General features: G+C 40.6%; 2 protein-coding genes across 3 annotated transcripts in view; one reads left to right on the top strand and one right to left on the bottom strand.

The window, feature by feature from the left end:
• LOC142443180 (uncharacterized) overlaps positions 1-24,555 on the bottom strand; it is a 245,514-nt gene that overhangs the window by 150,031 nt on the left and 70,928 nt on the right. The window lies entirely within an intron of this gene.
• On the top strand, positions 1,622-15,941 carry LOC142442562 (uncharacterized). Of its 2 annotated transcripts, XM_075543655.1 has the most exons (3): positions 1,622-1,810; positions 5,324-5,450; positions 9,435-12,267. In XM_075543655.1, exons 1-3 carry the CDS (start codon positions 1,796-1,798, stop codon positions 11,489-11,491), a joined length of 2,199 nt encoding a protein of 732 aa, XP_075399770.1. In that variant the 5' UTR covers positions 1,622-1,795; the 3' UTR covers positions 11,492-12,267. The 2 variants fall into 2 exon arrangements, 1 of the variants encoding a protein (XP_075399770.1); XR_012783435.1 differs by lacking the exons at positions 1,622-1,810; positions 9,435-12,267 and adding an exon at positions 15,503-15,941 and having other exon boundaries at positions 5,321-5,450.

Raw genomic sequence — 24,555 nt, 5'->3', positions numbered from 1 at the left:
GTTCTACTTTGGGACAGCATCTTGACAGCCATACCTGCAGCTAAAGTGCGGCCCTGCAGCCCCTTGGCTTCTGTCCTGAATGGGCAAGTGTTACAAAGGTCTTTTAGTTCTGTGTACGTTGGCAGATCTGGTTCCCCAGATAAATACTCAGATGTATGCCACTTCACGTATTAACCTCCTGCCCAGAGGCACTCAGCTCTCTTATTCCGTGGCCTGGCAATTGCACTGCTCTGTCTCAGTCTCTTGGTTCTGCTGCCACCATGTCTCTGTTGCTGCTTCTCCCCATCACTTGCTCTCTTGTGTCACAGCTCTCTGTCTTCTACATTGAAGAGTTTCAATGCAAGAATCTGAGATCCAAAGGCCCCTTCTCCTGGCTCTCTCATTTTTTTTTTTTTTGATGGTAGTGAGATCCCAATTTCTGTCTGAGAAATGCCTCAGTTAAACCTAACAGACGTCCAATGTGACTCATTACCAGGTTGGGTTTTCAGGCAGCTTACTTGCATAGCCCCAAGTCTCAAGGGTTCCAATCTATTGTTTGGCAATTTTCACAATTCTCTTAAACAAAAAAAACCAAACTCACTGCCATCAAGTTAACACTGACTCATAGCGAGCCTGTATGACAGGGTACAACTGCCCCATGAGGGTTTCCAAGACTGTCACTCTTTAGTGGACTAGAAAGCCATGTCACTCGTGAAAGAAGAAATCCCATCTTTCTTTCTAGGAGAAATTGGTGGTTTCCAACTGCTGACCTTGCTATTAGAAGCCCAACAGTAACCACTATGCCACCAGATCTCCTTTTCCTCAATCACATTGACGGATGACACACCCACCTAAATATTTGGAAGGAGTTAAGGGGCCATCACTAGAAAGATTTACAGGCAACTAACTGCATTGAGTTACTGCAAATAATGCTACAATAAAAATGTTCTTTGTCTTGGAGTTCAAAAGTGCACTCACTATGGGGGAATGTATACTTCTACATATATATATATGAATTTCAAACTAATAGGTGATATATGTGTTTAATATGGAGCTGTGGTTTTTGACAAGTGTTAAGTGTAGGACTGCTAACCCATTAGCTGCCTGTAGTGCCTCTATAGTCTCGGGAACACTGTGAACCGTTCTCTTGTGTCCTATCGTTGCTTATATGTGTAACTCTACTTGATGGTGAGTTTTAAAGTGTTTCTAAAGTGATTGTAGAATTTACAGCTCTAGAAAAACAGCATTCAGTTTTAAATAGTTCTTTATATAGCCCATTTCAAATTTTCCAGATTCTTTAATTAACATAATCATCATAAAGGTTCATTGATTTGTCATTCTCCTTGAGAGTCACACAGTAAGGAATTGATATTTCATGTGTTTTGAGGTAGCGGTCCAGGTTGTTTCTTATTTTTGACATGTGTATTTGATTACCCAATCTCTATTTATTATAAAGTCATCTTTTACACATAAGTCTGAAAATTATGAGTTTTAGCTTTTATTGCTCATGGTATTAAGATGTTTTCTGTCACTCAATAAGGAGACCGTTAACAGTATTGGGGACTGTGTTAAGAAGATGGACAGGAACACTTACAGCATCTGGACCTAAACTACTCACATTGTATCCTCCCATCAGCCTGCAGATTTTCACCAACCAGCAGCTTAGAGGAAGAAGGAAGAAATGCCTGGTTTGGGTATTATTATTTCTGGGATGTCCTCCTGAGAGGCTGAAATTCATGAGCATCATTGGAGCTGATACAGATAAGAAAAACATAGAACATCCCAGTTGCTGGCAGTGTTACAAGGACCAAAGAAAATGACCAAGACTCAGGTAATTCTGATGCATTTTTTCCTTTTCTGTATTACTTACTAGAAGTGTAGAAGCCTGTATAATACTGATTCAGTTCACTGGATAGTGGAAATTTGAAGTAGTAGAAGTTAGAGATGAACTTTTACTCTTACTTCAACATTGGGATGGAGAAGATTAGGAATATGTTGATCACAGGAATAACACTAAACTACTGACATTGAACATAATACATCACTAAGGATTCTTTGGATGATATTAGCTTTCAACTGATAATTCATTATTTTATGGCCAACCCATGAGAATCATTCAAATTTAACACTATGCTAAGTTTTTAAAGAGAAATAAGATCACTTCTTTAGGAGAGTCCGTTATTCCACGGGTTTTTTTTTTGTCTGAGTGAGTTTCCGTAATGGTTCTTTCTGAAGGTGGTGTTGAATAATATCCCAAACTGCAGCATTCCCATTAATGCCTCTGAAATGGGCCTTGTAGGAATACTAATTTTAAAATGGTTGATGGCTTCTCACTTCCTCTAATTAGAGATGTAGGAGAGAGAACCATCCATCAGCATCAGCCCTGATTCATGTGAGGCAGAACTTAAACGTAAATCTACCCTCCAATGGGTTTCCAGTTCTGACAGCAGTTATATTTACACAATTCTCTCCTTCGCAGATCATTAATTTTTTGCAGTGGCCACATAGAAATTACAGTCCAGAATCACAGGCACAAGTTTTATTAAGTAACAAAATGTAACTTGCTAACAGAATCAATAGGATAGACATTGGGATTCATGTTAAGGAAACATGTAGGCAGATTTGCGCTCCTTCAGAGCAGGCCTGTTCTCTGTGTCCCTCTCAGACACTGTGCCTTCTGAATATAGGCTCATTTCTTTGTTCCATCTTTATCAGTTCATCTATATCAGCGCGTTATTGAGATTGTCCTCTGGTTTTTGCCGGCCTGTTCCTCGATCTTGGCTGGAAAGCTCTTTTTTGGCTCTGTCACTGTGTCCCATGTGCCCTGGTCATTATCTTCATTGGTATAGCTCTTGATCCATGAGTATTACAGTTCATTTTGCAGGACCAGCAGTAGACCTGTCCCTATGAGATAGAGCTTCAGGATGCTCCATGATTTGCCCTGCTGTATCTCACAAAACTAAATAGCCATCAAGTAAATAAATCCCTCTTCAAGGTGTGGAAGCTGGTGAGTCCCAAATCCATAGGTCAGGTATCACTCTGGAGCAGTGGTTCTCAACCTTCCTACTGCCGCAACCTTTTAGTACAGTTTCTCACGTTATGACCACAAATCATAAAATTATTTTCGTTATTACTTCATAAGTATAATTTTGCTACAGTTATGAATTATAATGTAAGCAGGATGTGTTTTCATTGTTACAAATTGACCATAATTAAAGCATAGTGATTAATCACAAAACAATATGTCATTATGTTGTGAAATAATTCTTTCTAATGACAAAAAAATGAAATTTTGTTTTGAAGCATGTGTAGCATGGGTAATAGTCTTCACACCCGGTACTCATATGTGGGCGTATCTGCATGTGAGTGGACTTGCCTGGATAAAGATAGAGGAGGAGCGGTATCTTGGTTCCTAAGACCATTGGAAATATGTGTGTTCCACTGGTCTTAGGAGACCCCTGTGAAAGTGTCATTAGACCCCCAAAGGGGTTGAGAGCCATAGATTGAGAACCGCTGGTCTGGAAGGTTCTCCTCATTGATGTGTTTGCAAAGGCTGATGAACCAGATCACCAGGACAACAGTACACTGCCTCACAAGGTGAAGTTGTTGAATCTGGTCCGATAATAGGTTGCAGGGGCTGAGGAACCCAAATGGGAAGGTCAGACCAACAAGCTTTTGGCTCATGGAGTGGAGGAAACTTTCAAGTAAGTTCACACAGGCGGCTCGCAGTTGTCATTCAAAGAAATGGCTCATGAATATCTGGAAGCTGCAAATCCCTAATCCATGGATTCCTTCTGAACTGTGTGGCTGCAGCGGCTAACAACCCCAAATCAGCAGCTCAAATGACAGGATAATGCCTCACTGTCTTTCTCAATCCATGCCTGCAGGCAGTTCTCTCTCTCCCTCTTAATATGATGGCTTATTGGGCCAACCAGCACCTTCCCTGCCTAGCCAAGGTTAGGAAGGCTCCAGAGATCCACCCAAAAGAACTAGGAGGACCCCCTTGGGGAGCATGTAGTGAAAGATGGCAGGTTCAAGAGGACCTTGCAATTAAAGTTAAGGTAATTCGCTCCAAAGGTGGCTGAGAGAATTTGTCCTAAGGTTGTCAAGAGGAGCTTGTCCTAAGGTGGCCATTAAGAACTTAGAAAGTTGTTCTGCATTTAGGAAGGGAGATAATGTCTGTGAACATTCTGATCTTGGTTCTGAGTTATGGCTTCTTTTTCCTGATCCCGAGTTGTACCTTGTTCATTAATAGACCACTTTGATCTATTGAGTGTTGTGTGACCACAGCAACAGATTATCAAACCCAGAAGTGAGACAGAGTGGTGTGGAAGGACTGTCTTTTTTTAGTGTTGACAGAAAATGTTGGAGAGTTGAGGTATGTTTGACCGCCCCCATCTGCACTGTTCCCGGTACATGTTGCCACTAAAGGTACCGAGCCTCTTATAATGGTGATGCCGTTAGAAACCCTAATTCCATTTAATAACAAACAGGTGTTTATCTACTTTGAGTGATTATAAAGCTGAGCTATTTCTAGAACATTCAAATAATGTTACTGGACCTCGAAATTCTTATTTTATGAGGGGGTGCATTATTTTCGGACACTGGGGTCCCCAACACTCCAAAAGTTATCCTCGGAGTGACATTGCAGTTGTGGCAAATATTAAAAGACAGAGAGCAGACAGCCGGACACAGGGGCTCTCTTCCCATGTCAGACCTGAGGGAGTGAATATATTTTCCAATGGGTATATATAATGGAGCTTACAGATCTTTCCATAAGGCATTCATGTCATGCAGTTAGCATGTACATAGTTAATGGGTCATATCTCAAGTGGGTAAAATTATAAACAATCAAGATGCTGAGTTACCATCTTAACCTAGTGTTAGTTGACTTCAAACCGGCCCTGTGCCCTCCCAGGTGTTTGCTATATTTATGTTGGGCTGGCTCTAGAACCTCATTGCTCGGACCTCCAGATAACTTTCTTGCATAGTGAAGTAGCCAGGCACAGAAGTGATTCATCTACTATGGGAGCTTCTTTAAATCTGCTCCTTAATGTAGAGCTAGCTATTGTAAGGGGCACATTATTTGACCTGGAGAATATGTATTTGAAAACATTTCTCAGAACACTGGAGATCTTTCTAAAAATAGGCCTAGTTTTCTGGGCCGATGGTCGTGAATGTAGAAACAAGGTGAAATATTGTCTGCCATGTCCTCAGTTAATGACACATTATGGAATGAGCTACCGCAACAGTTTTATTACTGTTTTGCTTTCTTTATTGTAAGATATATTTTTAAAATCTTCAAGTGTAAAATACTCCATTAAATAAACTCCCCTTACTACAGGAACCACTGACATTCAACGATGTGGCTGTAAAGTTCACCCGGGAGGAATGGCAGCTCCTGAACCCTGCTCAGAAAACCCTGTATCAGGATGTGATGTTGGAGAACTATCACAACCTGGTTTCCATTGGTGAGGAGAACTCTCAAGTCATTGACCTCGTCACTGGCTTTTCCTGTCTTATATGTTAAAACTTTGCGGTGTTTGTGGTATTCTCAAAGAGGTAGATTCTCATTGCATTGTCTCATCCTAGGTTAGTGGGTTAGGTCTTCTGCCCTTGAGAGAACACTATTTACTTTGTTCCTTTGAGCATTATTTTCCTAAAAATACAAAATTCTGCAGACTTTACAAGCTTTACATTAATGTTGGTGTCTTAAGATTCAGTAATTTCTCATAAACAGGTTATCGAGTTGTCAACCCAGAACCTTTCGATTGAAACAAGAGAACTGTGTTTGGTATTTGACGCAAGGTATAATGGAATTTCCTCAGAGGCATGGTCAAAATACCTTAAGGGGAATTGGCTGGGGTAGTTGATTCAACAGGGAGAAGGCCTCATATCTATGATAGGGGTCCAAAAATGCATAAAAGTGTGTGCTACTTTGAATGTGAGAGTTCACTTGTCCTAGATGTTGAGAGAAGTACACCTGTAGCTCTTATGAGATTAGATTTCCATTTTCTTGTTTTCCACTATTGTATGTTTGCTTCCATAATTTTCTTTAACATTCTGAAATTTTCCCTTCTTTTATGTTTCCACTTTACTATGAAAATCTGTCTTGCACGCCTCTCTCCAAACAGAGAACTCTGAATTTATAACTCCTCTGAATACAGCACATTCCTCCCCTACTGAGTCAGAATGGATTGCCATTTGCAGTATGCAGCACCGTCTTGCATCTTGAACTCCCATCATAAACGGTCTCCTTTGGGCTTCCTTAGCTTCCCCCCTTGGAGTTTCTCTGAAGGTTTTGGTGTCCATTTTCTCATTCGTTGTCCTGTTCCTTTAAAGTTTTCTTCATGCAGGTGACATCTGTTCTTTCTGTTTTCTTAGAGAGATGGTCAAATTGCCTGCTCTGTTGGAATTCTTTAACAGACATGTTTCTCCATATTTTATTCCTCTTGTTAAAACACATTTATGACTTCTGTTATTTTTAGGTATCTAAAATCATCTTCCTAACAAGAAAATTGTTATCAGCTTAGAACATACTTTAGCACTGTACCTTCAATATTTTTGTACCTGGAAGATTTTTATTTTAAGTTGTCTATTCCTCTAGTAATTTTCTAAGTGGAAAGGGCATTTTTAACATCTTATATTCTTGCTTTTTTCATTAAGCACATGTTTGCTGTAGATTCCTTAGTATACAGTGTGTCTTCTTAGGCCCACCCCTTCTTAACAGGTCCAATACACGAAAGATGACCGTTGCTGCTTGTAAAGAACATTTTTGCAACATATTCCAATAGATTTTATTAGTTATTCAAACAATGCATAGTATATTCAATATTGCTTTCTTTTCTTTTCTGTCTTTTGAGTAGCCTTTTGGTTTCCATATGGAAGTTGGCTTTCATGTCATCCCACATCCCATCTGCTCTCTGTCATTAGTCTTCAGTCAGTCTTTTATTCCTCAAGTTTATTCTTTACATAGTCTCTAAGCTTTGTGCTCTAGCTACTTTGGATAGCTTCTACTTGGATTTGAGCAATTTATGATCTGTTCCACAGTTAACCCATGGGCGTGTTTTGACTAATAAGCGTCACCACCATTTTTTTTTTTTAGATGTGGTTGATTTGATTTTCATTTGTTCCATTCTGAAAGCTCCATATGTATAGTTTCCATTTCTGGTGTTTAGTAAGGAATTTGCTATGAATTCATCATTAGTCTCAAAATTTTATCAGTAAACTTGTGTGTCATTTCTGTGACTAAGATCACATTTTCCAATTACTGATACTTTCCCCAAATTTTACATTCATCAGTGTACATGATTGTATGGTTGATCAATGTCAGGCTGAAAAATTCATGTAAATTTTTCAATATATTTTTAAAAATATTTTATTGCGAGCTCTTATAGATATCATAACTTCCCATAGTTCAATTACATGGCGCAGTACTGTACAATTGCTACCACCATTTGAAAACATTTTCTTCTTGAATTCCTTGATATCAGCTCTCCTTTATCCCTTCTCCCCTTCTCCCCTCAATTTCATTGTTGTGGAAAACAGAACCTGGATGAAAGTGTAAGCAGCCTTATCTCTATACTCCTGAATACAGGACTTGGAAGACCAGTACTAGTGTTGGCAGAAAGCCTCCACAAGCCCCAAAGCTAGAACTGCTAATGCACAATCTCCACATAGAGTTTTCCCCACAACTGCCCTCCAGTAAGTTGTTAGTATACAGCTGCTACAGGCGCCTGACTTCTTCTACTCAGCTGAAAGATGCCTAGCTTTAAAAGCAATCAGGTTCCCTTTGTTGCTGTCACTCAAGGTATCAATTATCACTTTGTCTCTTAAATGCCCTCTGGTTGGGTCCTAAAGGACAGTTGTGTAATTGAAGAGCAGAAATAAAAAGGCCTTGCATTCTTTCACCAGTTTATGTAATCTCAGAGCATGCAGCCCACCCCCCCCCACACACACACACACAGGCAGACACCTACCTGCCTAACAAAGTAGGCAGATCTTTACCCGGGAGATCCTGAAATAATTGGATGAGCAACTTAAGACCAGTGCTGAGAGTAGGTGGAGTGGAGTAACTGTCTCCTGAGTGGGGAGAACAATAACAACAACATGTCTGCTTTTGTACTTTCAGCTGCTGGCAGGTAATAATTAGTCATGTGCATGTATGAAGTATCATTAAGGTAGCACTATAATGAGAGGATATTGTGGCGATATTTAATTAGAGAATTTGACTGGGACTCTTCTCCAACTTAGTGAATGCTTCTATGTTTGCTTTAATTGGTGCACAAAACTAAATAACACTTGGACTAACTGGTCTTGCTGGCAGGCATATGAATATTAGCCTACCACGGACAAAATTATACATCAGGGAAAATATTGAAGTGTTTTTTTGGATAATGAATATGATGACAATCTTCTTGAATTTTGTCAATCTCAGCTTTATAAACTACTTGATTATCTAATTAAAAATAGCCAGTACCAGTCTATTAAAGCTGAATAATGCATACACTATCAAATTTTACCATTCCATTTTGTTTTGACAACTTACAAAATTTTCATGAAAATATTGCATGTGTGCCATTTTCCAATTAGAGGATGTTAGCAGCTATTTTTTTTCTCATTTTCAGTCATGGCATGTCAAGCACTTAAGGTCCCCAAAGCTCATCCTCCATCCACATCAGTACTGTTGAGTGTACTTTAAGGATTTAGTACTTCCTCAGTGTTATTTCATTGCCATTAAACCTGAGGGGTTCATGTTCCAGAAGTCGATCACCAGGTCTTCCTCCCAGTCCCTATTTCTGGAGAATCCACTAAGACCTGTGCACCATGGGTGGTCCTGCTTGTATTTGAAACACTGGGTGGCAGTGCTTCTGGCATCACAGCAACCTGCACGCCACCACAGAACAACACTGTAAGATGAGTGCTGTGAGCTAGAATACAGACTCCATGAACATAAAGAATGTGTTTCTGTGCCATAATCCCTTTCATATATACCTGTAAAAATGGTTTTCTCCCAAGTAGGACATTCGACATGTTTCACATTCCCAACTTTATCTAGTACTTAGTTGTTTTTCATTTAGATTGATGAAATGGATACATCTAACCTCTACCAATTGGAATTAGCAAGTCTTCTCACTCCTGTGGTCTATTGGTCTCAATCTCGTCCTTCCGCTATGTTTGTTGTATGTTTTCATGTACATCTTTAAGCATATATCAAATCTGTGTCCATTCATCACTTTCATATCCAACCTGATTTCTATAATAACTGTTTTTATCATTTGGATTGTTTACATGATGGTATTTTGTCCAATGGGCAATAAACAGTAAGCATAGTGTTTTATTTATATTCATATAAGAGGGTTGTCACTAAAGATCTACTTTAAATCAATGCATTTTTTAAGGGGTCCATTGTAAATCAAGATGTTGAAAAGAGTCAATGTTCTGTTCTTTTATAGAAACCCAGAAAGATGATGATCATTTGCTTGAGCACTTGCAATGTGAAAGATGCATGGACAGAATAGAACAATGCTATAAATTTAATACATATTCTCAGCATAAAAATAATTTTCCTCTAAAGGAAACTTATGAGATGTTTGGATTACATGAAAAAATTATAAAATCAAATTTAATCATTCTAGAATTAAATCAGAACAGAAGCAACAAAATCCACAAGTCAGGTGTGCTCAGTGAAGATGAGAAAACTTTTCTCCACATTGAACAAGAGCAATTTTGTACTGAAATGAAATTCCCTGAGTGTGAACCACCCAGGCTCATGAAGTCACAATGCAGTCAGCATCAGGATTGTGATGAAATTGAGAAACCACACACAGGCGATAAATGTGGAACAGCCTTCATCGAGGACTCTGTGCTCTATGAGCAGCAGATTATTGATGTACTAGATAAGACCTATGAATGTAGTCAGTGTGGGCAAATATTCAAGAAAATGTTCAAACTCAATGAACATTATCAAAAAAGTCATGAAGGACAAAAGCTAGGAAAATGCTTGCAATGTGGGAAAACTTTTCACAGTGTATCATGCCTCAAGGGACATCAGGAACCTCATGTGGCAGCAATGTCCTATGTATGCAGTGAATGTAGGAAAGGCTTCACCAGGAAGAGTGATCTGACTGCTCCTCAGCATATTCATAATGGAGAGAAACCCCACGTATGTGGTGAATGTGGAAAAGCATTTCTCAGGAAGAGTAAGCTTACTGTTCATCAGCTAACTCATACTGGAGAGAAACCCCATGTATGTGGTCAATGTGGAAAAGCCTTTTTCAGGAAAGATGGTCTTACTGTTCACCACCAAACTCATACTGGTGAGAAGCCCCATGTATGTGGTGAATGTGGAAAAGGCTTTCTCAGGAAGACTGTTCTCACTGTTCATCAGCGAACTCATACTGGAGAGAAACCCCACATATGTGGAAAAACTTTTATCAGGAGGAATGATCTCACTGTGCATCAGCAAACTCATACTGGAGAGAAACCCCACGCATGTGGTGAATGTGGAAAAGCGTTTATCAGAAAGAGTATGCTTACTGTTCATCAGCAAACTCATCTTGGAGAGAAACCCTGTGTATGTGCTGAATATGGAAAAGCTTTTATCAGGAAGAGTAAGCGTAGTGTTCATCAGCGAATTCATACTGGAGAGAAATCCCATGTATGTGATCAATGTGGAAAAGCCTTTCTCAGGAAGGATGTTCTCACTAGTCATCAGCGAACTCATACTGGAGGGAAACCCCATGTATGTGGTGAATGTGGCAAAGGCTTTAGCCAGAAGAGTGCTCTCACTGTTCATCAGCGAACTCATACTGGAGAGAAACCCCATGTATGTGGTGAATGTGGCAAAGCCTATATCCAGAAGATTTCTCTCACTTTTCATCAGCGAACTCATAATGGAGAGAAACCCCATGTATGTGATGAATGTGGCAAAGGCTTTATGCACAAGTGTACTCTCACTGTTCATCAGCGAACTCATACTGGAGAGAAATCCCATGTATGTAGTCAATGTGGAAAAGCCTTCCTCAGGAAGGATGGACTCACTGTTCATCAGCGAACTCATACTGGAGAGAAACCTCATGTATGTGGTGAATGTGGCAAAGCCTTTATCCAGAAGATTTCTCTCACTGTTCATCAGAGAACTCATACTGGAGAGAAACCCCATGTATGTGGTGAATGTGGCAAATGCTTTATCCAGAAGACTGCTCTCACTGTTCATCAGCTAATTCATACTGGAGAGAAATCCCATGTATGTAGTCAATGTGGAAAAGCCTTCCTTAGGAAGGATAGACTCACTGTTCATCAGCGAACTCATACTGGAGAGAAACACCATGTATGTGGTCATTGTGGCAAAGGCTTTATGCAGAAGACTGCTCTCAGTGTTCATCAGCGAATTAATACTGGAGAGAAATACCATGTATGTAATCAATGTGGAAAAGCCTTTCTCAGGAAGGATGGACTCACTGTTCATCAGCGAACTCATACTGGAGAGAAATCCCATGTTTGTAGATAATGTGGAAAAGTCTTCATCACAAAGACTGCTCTCACTGTTCATCAGCGAACTCATAAGAGAGAAATCCCATGTATGTAGTCAATGTGGAAAAGCCTTCCTCAGGAAGGATGGACTCACAGTTCATCAGCGAACTCATACTGGAGAGAAACCCCAATGTATGTGGTGAATGTGGCAAAGGCTTCATTCATAAAGGAAATCTCAAAACATCTACAAATTAATAGGAGAAAACCCCTATGTTTGTAGTAAGTGTGGTAAAGAAGATGTGTGGGAATAATTCATCCTGATGATGAATGGACCAGAGTGAACCTCAGCCTCCACAACCCTGAGACAAGAAGAACTAGATGGTGCCCAGCTTCCACTGCTAATTACTCTAAAGGGATCACAAAAGAAGGTCCTGATTCGATTGGGAGAAGAAACTGGAACAAACCAAAATCATAAATTAAATCATGCTTACTGGTCTGATGTAGACTTGGAATCCCGAGATTATGGCTTCTAGTGACTCTTCACTCTTGGACCTGTACTCGCTCCTCTGACTCAGATTTCAGCCCAACAATATACAGGCTTGGAGGGTAAGAATTACATCTGAGAGGTATACACTCCTTAGAAAAATCAATGATACTAAATGAAAAGGACAGCATTTGCTTATGGATAAGAACTTTTGAAAGTAAGAAGGAATAGGAAAGAAGGATGAATAATATAAAAACACAAGGAGGATTGAAGTGGGAAGAATGCTGGTATGTCTTGGGAATTTCAATTAATGTATGAATTGAATGGAATCCAATTTACTCTGTAAAGTTTTAAAATCATAAAAAAGCTTTTAAAAAAATGAAGAGCTCATGTGTCATCAATGATTTCTTGTAGGATAGTTATCAGTAGCTGTAATGGGTTTGGGTAACAAACTTTTACCTGCGTTTCTAAGCTTTCTTGACATAAATCTACAAAATTTAAAAATAAAAATTCAGTTAAGATGGGAAACTCTCCACAGGAAGTCATGTTACATCACACACCAGTGATCTCACGCAGAAGGAAAGCTCTGGCTGTATAGTGACTTTGCAAATACCCTCCTTGGTTTCTCTCAGTGTCAGTAAACTACAGTAGGATTTTAACCACTAAGCCCACTGCACTTGGAAAAAGTAGCAGAAAGGGCACAAGCTCAAGGAAGTATAATCTACAGACATAGCTATTTATATAGATTTTGATATTGAGATATATGCCACAATAAAATACTGGTAAAAAAATCTGGCTCAAAGACAATAAAGATATTTCACAGGATTTAGGTTGCATTCTTTACAAAGGAAAGGGGAAGTATTTAGATCAGGCTATTTGGAGTGCCTGCTCTACCTGAACTTTGCACATACTTTACGGCCACTGTAGTCAAGAGTGGTACTGGCATAATGACAGATAATCAGACCAATGGCAAAGAGCTGAAGACCCAGAAATAAAAACATCAGCATACAGGCAACTGATCTTTGATAAGGGCCTCCCAAATATTAAATGGGAAGCAGATGCCATCTTCAATAAATGATGTCAGAAAAATAGATATGTACCTGCAGAAAAATGAAGCAAGAACCTTACCTTACTTTGTACTTTTTTCTTTTGAATTCGTTTTTTTGAGAATTTTTTAATAATTATTTGTCTCCTAACAACAGTATTGGCATAGACAATATTTTCTAGGGTGTTCTAAGAGGAAATTATTGCACAATGTGCAGTAGTGAGTATACATTAGAATGAAAAAAATGAAGATATATCTGAGGGTATGGACAAAATTTGAGACTCAATGTGATCTTTTTTTACTGCATTAAATATTTCTAACTTTGACAACAAATGACAGTAGGTAGTATCTGAATTGTACACTGAGGTCTGAACAATACATAGTGCTCTGAAATCTGCCTGGTGAAAGATAGACAAAACCTATTCCAGTGAAAAGAAGGCATGGTCAGATGCATGAAGTTTCCCTAGAGTCTATGCAAGGTGGTCCCTGGAGAAGTGCTGACAAGGTGGGGAAACCACAATTTCTGAGAGGAAAGCCTCACTGCCTTCATTCCTTGCCTCGGCTGAAACGGAGTTTGTGTCTGTGTTCACACTGACTTCCCAGCACTGTAACTTGCTCAGTAATACATAGCTGTGCCCTCAGGATTCACAGAGCTCAGTTTTAAATAAATGTGGTTCTGGGAGGTGTCCCTGGTGATGCTGACTCAGTACTGGAGAGCTGGATTATATTTTGTGCCCCCATTATCCCATATTACCCCAATCCACTCCTGACCCTTTACTGGAGCCTTTCCAGGTTACATGTTATCTGGTTAAAGAGAATCTAGAGACAGCACAAGTGAGAGACAGGGTCTGTGAGGGCCTCACTAGTCCAGGGCCTGACTCTTGTAGCTGCACCTGGGCCTATACAGCTGGGCATAGAAACCCAGTTAGTCATGTGCTCGGATACTGCACTCCCAGACTTCATGTTTGACTCCCTGAACCACTCACCACCCTGAGTTACCAGAAAGAGGAAAACCCACACTTGCTTCGTGTTCATGTGGATAAGATTCATGACACCCAGAAAATGCTCTCCGGGTGAGAAGGAATATGAATTTAAGTCCATGCATGCTGTGCTTTCATTTGGGTTCTTGTCAGGCATTTGCGTGTGGGAGGTGCATGGTATGTAAAGGTGGAAAGGACTGAATGGGGCCCCTGCCTCTGGGACTCACACTAGAAAAGTGATGCTGGTGGAGTCCTTGGGAGAACACAGCCCTCTCTTTGAGGTCTTCCCTCTACCAATCATGCGGACAGCTGTGCAGATTTTAAGTTTAATGTAGCTTTACATCCATTACCATCAGAAGTACACAGATGATCTGGTGAAATTAAAGACAGTCTCTATGCTTACCATGCAATGGAATCAAGACCAGGCCTACCTGAATCTTGTCATTCCTTTGACCATGTAGGGAAACAAGTATATGTCATCCCTAAAACTCCTTTCCCCTATAACATTTCAGAATATTTGGGAAAGAATAAAAGATACTTTTATATTCTATATTTAATACTGGAATAAAAGTGTTTCCTAACAACAAGGTTATTTGTGAGGTTACAGGAAACCACAGAAATCATAAGAAGGTCGTTTTTCTTCACATGGATTAGTACCCTATGTAGGTGATGGGTATTCTGATCTCCCTGCTGACAGCAACCCATCACATACAGGAGAGGTGTTTCCTGGGCTTACACTGTCTTCCAACTTCTGTGGGGCACACAGTAACATTTTCTCTGGTCATAAGCATTCAGACTATTGGTCGGGAGTGTTACCTGGAGTTGTCTCTGCAGATTTCAAAACACGGGCAGTGGAGCTCCCATAGTGGTCAGCACAGCAGCTCTAACTGCAGTCTGTATCCAGGCTCCTGTGGGGCCTTAGCACCCCTGCAAGTCAACTTTTTCCCTGAGGTTATTATTATTATTTTTAAACATTTTATTAGGGGCTCATACAATTCTTATCACAATCCATCCATAAAAATGCATCAATTGTATAAAGGACATCTGTACATTCTTTGCCCTAATCATTTTCAAAGCATTTGCTCTCCGCTTAAGTCCTTTGCTTCAGGTCTTTTATTTTTCCCCTCCCTCCCAGCTACCCCCTCCCTCAGGAGCCCTTGATAACTTATAGATTATTATTTTGTCATGCCCTATCCGGCATCTCCCTTCACCCCCTTTTCTGTTGTCCATCCATCAGGGAGGAGGTCACATGTAGATCCTTGTCATCGGTTCCCCTTTTCCAACCCACTCTCCCTCTACTCTCCCAGTATCGCCCCTCACACCCTTGGTCCTAAAGGTATCATCCACCCTGGATTCCCTGTTTCTCCAGCTACTTTATGCACCAGTGTACAACCTCTGCTCTATCCAGACTTGCAAGGTAGAATTCGGTTCATGGTAGTTGGGGGATGGGGGGTGGAGAGAAAGCATTTAGGAACTAGAGGAAAGCTGAATTCTCATCGGTGCTACATCGCACCCTGACTGACTCATCTCCTCCTCTAGACCCCTCTGCAAGGTGATCTCCAGTGGCCGACAAATGGTCTTTGGGTCTCCACTCTGACTTGCCCCTTCATTCACTATGGTATGTATGTGTGTGTGTGTATATATATATTTGGGGGGGGGATGATGCCTTATACCTGGTCCCTTTGGCACCTCATGACTACACAGGCTGGTGTGCTTCTTCCATGTGGGCTTTTTTGCTTCTCAGCTAGATGTCTGTTTATCTTCAAGCCTTTAAGTAGCAGAAAGGGCACAGCTCAAGTTTGCGGCCATCAGGTCTTCTGGGTGGGAACTAGATCGCCTGGGAAAGAGCTGGACCAGTGCCATGAACTGCAAATCCTCTGTTCAAGGTAAGTATAGTGGAGGTCATTTGGCCAGAGGGCACTTCCTGACCTCCTGGTAGCTGGGATCCATTGGTGGGGGCAAAGCGGACAGGATGCTGAGTGGGAGCAATATGGATCTGGGGTGAGGTCCCCTGGAAAGGGTGGTGGCCCTCTCAAAGGGGTGAGGCTTAGTGATGGTAGGGGGTGGGCAGCACTGAAGAGGGGGGATGGAACAGTCAATTTTGGGTGAACTTAAGTGTGTGTCTGTTGGGGTATGGGAAAGGGGAGCTGACAGCCAAGTGAGGGAAGGAGGGACTGCAGGTGCTCTTGGGATCAACAGGTAGGAAGGGTATTTCATGACTTGCACTGGGATAGCAGAGCTGACCTAGGGCTCTGGGGTTACCTGGGAAGCCAGACCAGATGTCACAGAACAGTGGGAAACTGAATCCTGACTCTCAGAGTACAAGTCATGCTGCAGAGCTGCATCTGTGAGATCCCCAAATGGGAACTCCACTGGGGGAACTGGATACTACCCCAGACTCTGTAACCTGAGGATTTAAGCTGGAAAACACATGATGTCTGGGGTTGAAGAAAACAGCTGTACCAAGAGCTCTGTACTATTGGTTGCCAAACAAACAAGTCTTGGTATAGCGAGTGTGCTGTGTGAAGACAAGTATTATCTTGGCAACCCTGTGATGGCTGTCCTGTTGCCGTCTGCTTATACTCATCTACATTAGACTGTGTCTCAGAGGTGTGCCGCCATTGGAGCTCACCGTGTTGAAGCAGTGTGATTTATTTTATTATTTTTCAGAAAATGAAACCTAGGGATGTTGAGCCCGAAGGGAAATAAAGTATAACAAGAGTTTAGGGTGCTCAAAGGGGGGAGGATCAAAAGGGAAAGGATTTCAAGAAGTCTAGGAAGGAGCCCTATCATTTGGAAAACATGTAGGAGTATGCAAGAAATTGCACAATTGGTTTTGACAGAATTGAACTATGGAACAATATGACCTGTGCAGTGGTTCCCAAGTTAAATCATTTTAATTTTATCAAATAAAAGGAAATAAAAGAATAAATCAAGGAATGGGTTTGGAGCTTGCACTAAATCCTATCCCCAGCTTAAGAACAATCCGTTCTTACATCATGGCCCTGCTTGATCCTCCGCTTAATGAAATGATCTCTTGATATAAGGGTGCTACGGAAAAGTGGTGAAGAAACCAGATGGTGCCTGACTATCAATCAAAACAGTGTCTGCGGACTTAAAAGCTTGTATTCAAACAAGCAGCCATCTAAGCAAGGAGTCCTCTAACTCCACACTGAGAAAGCACAGCAGCTCGTGTGACCCAAAGATGGCAATTACAAACCATCAGTACAGTGGGGAGAAGAGCATCAGAGCACACATTGTGAACACCCAATTTGCGGAGGCCTATGGGGATGGTGAGAGCCCCAAACCCATCTGCAGAGCATCTGGTCAGACGGAGCCACTGGCAGATGGCTCTAGTCACAGGCAAGAGTCTCCATCAACCTTACTATCAGACAGAGACCATGGTCATCCTGATTATGCAAGGTTGAATTCAACACTCGGCCAGGGGACCACCAAACAGATGAGACTTGAATTTGTTCTGGGCGCAAGCATTTCTTACCAGTTCTATGACAGAAACCTCTTCCCTGTTTTTTTTAATATTTTTGGTGGTCTTTTCCTTCTTACACATTGTTTGTATGTTTGTCGTTATACTATTATGTTTTTACCCTTACCACCTTAGCGCATTTTTGTTTGTTTGTTTTTGTTGGGTCTCCCAGCAGTGAAGTACAGGTAGAGCGGATGCATGTTGATAATAACGTCTATAAGGGTCTATAGGAATAGGTAGGGGAAGATCGGGAGGGAAGCGGGATTTGGGGAGTAACTAATGAAGATGGGAGGGGGTGGGAGCACTAGGACAGATTGTGATTGCATAAACCATCTTAGAGGCAATTTACCTATGGCGGGGCAGGGGACGATGCTCTAAAATTGATGTGGGGCCGATTGTAAAATTCTCCATGACAGGATTTTTGAGTAAATAAATTATAAACAACGTGAACCATTAACATCTTAATGAAGATATTATAAATGATATCATAAGTGATGTCACAGATGAAAGGGCATAAATAAAATAAGAATGCCATGAAGAAAATTCTGTGGAGACCAAGATAATGGAAAAATAGAACAATTCCTGACAATAATATTAAATATGGTTAAACAAAATACCAAAAACACAGAAAACAAACTACTGGAGAAACGCAACCAAAATAAGATACAAATTGGAAACACAATTCCATAACCCACTGGCAGCAAGTGAACCCACACTCACAGTGACCCTCTAGGACTGAGGAGACTGCTCCTTAGGGTTGTTTCAAGCTGCCAGAAATCTTTTTCTTTCATTCAGAAATTGACACATTTTCCTATGAAATATGTATTATAAAATATATAAATTTTGAACTCCCTTTTGAATGTGCAACTGTATTTTATAAAAGTAATTTTTAAATATTTTCAAAATAAAAATATTCTAAAACATTTGTTTATCTATTAAGATCCTTTAATATTGTCTTAAAAACATTTTATGAGCATTTATTTCAAACATCATACTATTCTATAGTTCAGTCATATTAAGCAGTGTTGTACAATCGTTACCACAATCCGTTTCAAAACACTGTTCATTTTGAAATCTTTTATGTTAACTTCCCTTTACCTGCCACATCCCCTGCCATAGCCCCCACAACCCTTATTCTCATTATTGTCTCTGTAGATTCACCCATCCTGGGGTTCAAAAATTTTTAAATATAAAAAAAGACCTAACCAGGAGTCAAAAAGATTACCAACAATGACAAAATACAGTATCAATAAACCTATCTCTGGAAAAAAACCCACTGAAAATATTAAAAACCAAATCAAGCACAAAGGGTATCAAAAGGGAGATCAAATGATAACGTTTTAATCATTCAAGTCAGATTTGCCATTTTAATTTAGTCCCTTCTCCAGTGTTCTCAGTCTGAGCACCAGGTTGTTCCCATTCCTCAATTATGGTTAGAGGGAAGTTTCTGGAGACTTATAAACCGTGTAAATCCTGTAAGTGTTTTGAGTTTTCACTGTCACCCACAGCTTTCTGCACACCAGAATCTCCCAATTTAAGCCATGATATTCTTCCCCCTTTGGAGTTTAATGATAAAATTTACAATCCTGGGACATCTTTTTAGAGCCTTATAGCTCTCCCTTGGATTGCATGTGATTTTGAACTACTATTCTTGTACTTAGCATTCCAATGTAGCATCCACTATGGTATCAGGGAGAGTATATTTATATATCATCTTTATTTATCATTTTATTACTTATTTATTACACTTTGTTTTCCTAATTTTTGATAGTCATATAGTTAAATTTAATAAGAATGGTATATGTATTGAATTTTATATATTATATATTAAATAATTTATCACTTTCGAATATAAAAAACTATCATATATAGTTATTTTTGTTAATTACTGGGCTAACCAGAATTAGTCTAAATGTTCTGTACCTCACTTCATCAGGGATGTTGCTGGGAGCTTTTGAGTCAGTTTTACTCACCATAACTGTGCACCAGAGAAGAAACACATGAAACTGCCAAGTCTTGAACCATCCTCACTTGCTCCTGAGTTTGAGACCATGTTTGAGACCACTCTGTCTGTGCATCTAACTGAGCATTTTCCTCTGTTTTGCTGACACTCTACTAAACAGGATGTTCTTCTCTCGGGACTGGTTCCCCAATAACATGTTCAAAATATGTGAGAAGTCTCACTATTCTCAATTCTGAAGAGAATTCTTAGATATTAGTCTGGAATTCCCTCCTCTCGTGACACATTTGCTATTATTAAAATCAAAAGTGTCCTTCCAAAGAATGTGGACTCTTTATGACTCCAAAGAGGAGTCTCACAAAGGACTCCGCCAAGCAGTGCACCTGTTCCCGCTGTCAAGGGTCTCCATATGCTTTGTTTCTGCATCAAGGGAGACAATGGGTAGCAAGCATCCCTGAAGACAAGTCACAAGTTTAGGCCCAGAAGTCACCACAATTATTTTCTCAGACCTAGAGATCTTTAGTCAATCACTACCCACAGCCCACAGGGAGCAATGCAGAGAGACATCTCCAGAGACCTGACCCTTCAACAAACTTAGATTAAGAGACAGAATGAGAATGATAATGTTAACCTGCTTGTCAAGAAAGAAAAAGATCGTTGATGACAATGAAGGATCAGAGTCAGGTTTAGTATTTGTACTGCTACAGAAAATGCCAATTCCTTATTTCAAGCCTTCAGTGAGGAGAGAATTTAGAGAAAAAGAAAAGCCATCCTTGGGGATGCTGAGAGCTAAGAGAGGAAATCCAACAGGAAATCCTCCGTGTCATCCATCTGGGCTTGTCTAGGGCTGGGTGTCTGTGCTTTGAGGGTCCTGCATGCCCCCTCCTGCCCACTGTCTTCCCTGCAGGGGTGGTTTGTGTCTGGGCTCACACTGACTCCCCCTCACTGTGCTGCCTGCACAGTAATACATGGCTGTGTCCTCAGCAGTCACGGAGCTCAGCTGCAAGGTGAACTGATTCTTCGATGTGTATCTGGTGATGGAGAGTTGGCTTTGGAAGGACGGCTTATAATATGTGTCACCATCATACCATATGTTTCTCATCCACTGAAGCCCCTTCCCCGAGGTCTTGTGGATCCAGTTCCAGCTGTAACCAATACTTGTGATGGAGAAACCAGAGATAGTGCAGGTGAGGGACCGCTTCTGGGAAGGCTTCACCAATCCTGGACCTGACTCCTGAAGCTGCACTGGGACAGGACCCCTGCAAGCAAACACAGATGGTCCCTGTCAGTCACTTGAGGTCAAAAACATCCCCATAGACCCAGGTCAGATATCTGAATCTCCTGCCTTGGGGGACTGTCACCAGGCACAGAAGAACACACAGCAATAGTATCTTCAGACCGCAGCCGGGCTTTCCCAAGAGACCTACACCCGTGTCTGCAGAAAACTGATAGCTTTCCCAGACCAATGGTGAATTTGACCTTAGTGTCTGAAGAATAATTTGCATATGAGGGAGCCCTGTCCTTATAATCAGAAAGTAATGGAGATCAGACTCCCCTCTTCCTTATGAGCCCATTGTAGGGTAACTGTTTGCTTTAACTCATATGCATGTTAATCTATAATGAAAGAAGGTTTTTCTCAAGAGGTATGTGGGAAAAGTCAAAGAATGCCCAGAATTTCTGAGCCCAGTGTTCTCTCCTTCCAGCCCCTCTTTGCCCCTGCCCTTCCTTGGGTTTCTATATGATGTTTGTTTAAAGCATCTTCGGTCTTCACACTCTCCAAGACCCATTTTTTCCTGTACATCCTGACACCTCTTAATTAACCTCCTCATAGTCCTTAGTAGTTTTCCATGTGTGAGAGTAACATCTTTTAGAAACACGAATACCAAATTTGTTCCAAGGATTGATAATGACCCAAAGGTCCAACTCTTCAATGAAGCCTTTCAGCTCCAATTCCCACCCACTCCACCCTTGAGGAGATCCCCTCAGATTTCTGGGTTCTGAGAATCACTGCAGCGTCCAACAGAAATTCATGCAAGTCTGAGGTAATGAATTGTGGTGGAGGGTTCTGTTCAGTCAAAATTCTGCAGTTCAGAAAAGGGTAAACCAGTTGCTGGGCCTGAAGAACAGTCTCCACTCCTAGCTCTGCATTTTATTTATGCACACATAATCTGAAGACTCTGAAAGAATGTTTCCAGTAGGAGTAGTCCTGCTACTAATCTTATTTAGCCAGGATTTTTCTGACCTTGGGCCATGGTCTTTACCAACCCCACCACTCCTACAAGCAATATCCACACTACATCCCAAAGCCTGATGAATGAGGTCAACCTCAATGTAAGTAAAGAGATTCAAGTGCCATAACGTCTCAGGGAAGAATGTGCCACCAAGAAAAGTTGGTCTTCAGACAAGTTAATATTTTAACTGTGTAGTGTCTAAAAATGTAAGATTCTGAATAGACACCCCCCCCCACACACACACACACCTTTGTTTGCTGGAATATCCAAAATGATGCACAATAAGTCGAGTCTTGATTTCAAGTATAAAGATTCAGTAGAGCAGTAGATGGAATATAATCCTTTCAGAAAATAATCAGAGTAAAACGAAAAGCCAAGTGCAGTATTTTAGATCTTCAACAAAAGGACATTTTCCTGAGACCCAGTAGGCACTTTCCACTAAAGTTAGGTTCATCCATACAACTGATCCTCAAAATTTAGAGAATGAGCTCAGACACGCTTGTAAATGTCCCTTACCCAGGGGGCTCTGGTTCAATCGAAGTGTGAGCATCTCCAACCAAGGACAACCTCTCCATTTGTGTTTTGGACACAGCCCCATCACAAATGCTCATGGATCTCACCTTACATTTATTCCCTAAACTCAAGGATTGTCTAATTTTTGAAAACTGTTCATATTACTGACTCTAGAAGGTGTGGCACTATCTCTAACCATGCAGTTTTAGAACAGAAACCCCTTCACATTCTTTCTACATAATGTTGCAGGTTCAAATAAATGGCAGCCACTATAATGTCTTCATAATTTATGAGTCGTTATTTACTTATAACTGGACTGCTAGAATCTAAAAGTGAGTCCTTGGTTGAAGTCCTAAGTCCACGTTTCAGTCCATCTTTTCAATGCAAAAAACTCCATTGTCATTTGTTTAAGATTTAAGCTAGCATGAATAGAAGCAGAAAGCAAAATCAATGTTACTATTCTTTAGGGTTAAGGAGCCTTACAAGTTACAGCATTGATTATAATATTCTGGTAACTTCAAGAAGACCAAGTATGCATTACACGGTACATTCCTTATCAGAATGAAACAATACCAAAATTGACTATAACATCCTGGTTACCATAACATGATTAACTACACCGTTCAGATTATCACATCACAGGGAGCAATATTGAATCAGAACAAATGATATATTGAAGAATAGTCAAAACTAATTGTAGTGTCCAGAACCTATGGAAGCACATGCTAAAATTAATCACCAGCAGAGAATTTCCCATAAGGGGAGGGAGAACAAGAAGACCAATTAGCAGTCAACTTTCTGAGATAGGAGGGAGGAATGGGCAAGTTACTTAGCAGCTTACAAAAATGGAATTTCTTTTGCTAGTCTGCCTCAATAACAAAGTATAAAATATTGTCCCCAGACTATGTTTTGAGACCACCCATTTACTGAATTAGAATCTCTTTATATCTCCAAATTAATATATGTTTTTCAATGGGGGGAAATCCAAGCATTCAGTATTGGTCACCTGGACTTCTTTGGGCCAGAATTTGCTGAAGGGAATAAGCAAATGCTTTGAAACGAATACACATGATTTTCACCAAAATCCAGGGGTCCAAGCACAGGACACTCTAGCATTTTTCGTTTGGAGATCATTGTGTCAGTTCCCTTTTCATATGCACACTGGCAGAGCATCACTTGATCCTGTTCATTTTACCAAGCCCCCATCTCACCATCTGCTCTTGGTGGTTTTCTAACCGATTTAAGCTTGAGATCGTGATATAGCTGCACAAGAGTTCAAGGAGTTCAAGCCACTTCCATCTCTGAATTTGACTGCCATGATTGTCTCAGATAATTTCATAGCAGTGGTTAGTAGGGGTCTCCTTAAGTGACACCCTCATGACATTATCCATGTGCACATCACTTTCCTAACAGGTTTGGTACACATGTTCTCAATGAGCTCCTGAGTGCTCCCTGCACTCCGAAGAAGCAACACATTGAGCTCTTCTAGACTCAGATTTCTGGGTTTGCTTTGCGGTCCCCCATCTCCTGGTTTAGTTTTGGTCAATCACTTAGTCAAGGTACACTGTATCTCTCAAAATTCTGAAAGGTGGAAATGATAGAAAATATGTCCAAGGAAAATGCAATAATATTTTCCCTGGTAGTCTATTGTACAGTAAATAGACATACAACTCTGCAGCTTAAAATTACAGGAGCTTTTTGCTTTTTATTCATTGCTTGAGTTCCCTTTTTACTCTCTTGATGCACATAAATGTCTGATTTTAGAAGGTCACCCTCATCCATGTTGTCTTCTTTGTGTGTGCTTCCTTTGCTCTGTTTTACAGTGTATGAACGTCCTGCAATGGAGCCACTTAGGTGTGTCCCTACTTCCTTATAAATGGTCTCTATAGCGCAGGGATTGACATTCTGTCTTTGATCATCTTGTGTTTCTATTTTTACATGAGCTGAGGTTTCAGTTGTCTTTCATGCTTCTGAGGGTGACGATCCAATTGTGCCGGCATCATTGTTGAACAGAATGTCACTCTCCCTTATAAAGTCCCTTTGGCCTTTCGTGAAGATCAGTTGTCTGTTGTGTGGATGGATTATTTGTTATTTTTCTATTCTGTTCCATTGGTCAACTTACCTTTCACTGTACGAGTACCAGGCTGTTTTGACTGCTGTGGCTGTGGAATAGTTTTCAGGTTAGTTTGTGTGAGGGCCCCTACCTTGATCTCAATCTTTTGGGGTCCCTTGATTATCCTAGGATTCTCCATATAAAATGAGGAACTATTTCCCATTTCCTTAATGGATTAATTTGTCATTTGGATCACAATTACATGGTATTTAGAGACAGTATTGTGTAGTTTTGATATATCCTTGGTGTTGAGTATCCTTTTCCATGAACATGGCATATTGAGAATGTGAA

Source organism: Tenrec ecaudatus, chromosome 3, assembly GCF_050624435.1.
Source record: "Tenrec ecaudatus isolate mTenEca1 chromosome 3, mTenEca1.hap1, whole genome shotgun sequence".
Classification (NCBI taxonomy): domain Eukaryota; kingdom Metazoa; phylum Chordata; class Mammalia; order Afrosoricida; family Tenrecidae; genus Tenrec; species Tenrec ecaudatus.
This window is presented reverse-complemented; position numbering and strand designations above follow the sequence as displayed.

What these genes read in the sequence shown, in the direction of transcription:
- LOC142442562 (XM_075543655.1), top strand. An exon ending in TCACAACCTGGTTTCCATTG is followed by an intron (nt 5,451 to 9,434) that starts GTGAGGAGAACT and finishes GTTCTTTTATAG; the next exon opens with AAACCCAGAAAGATGATGAT.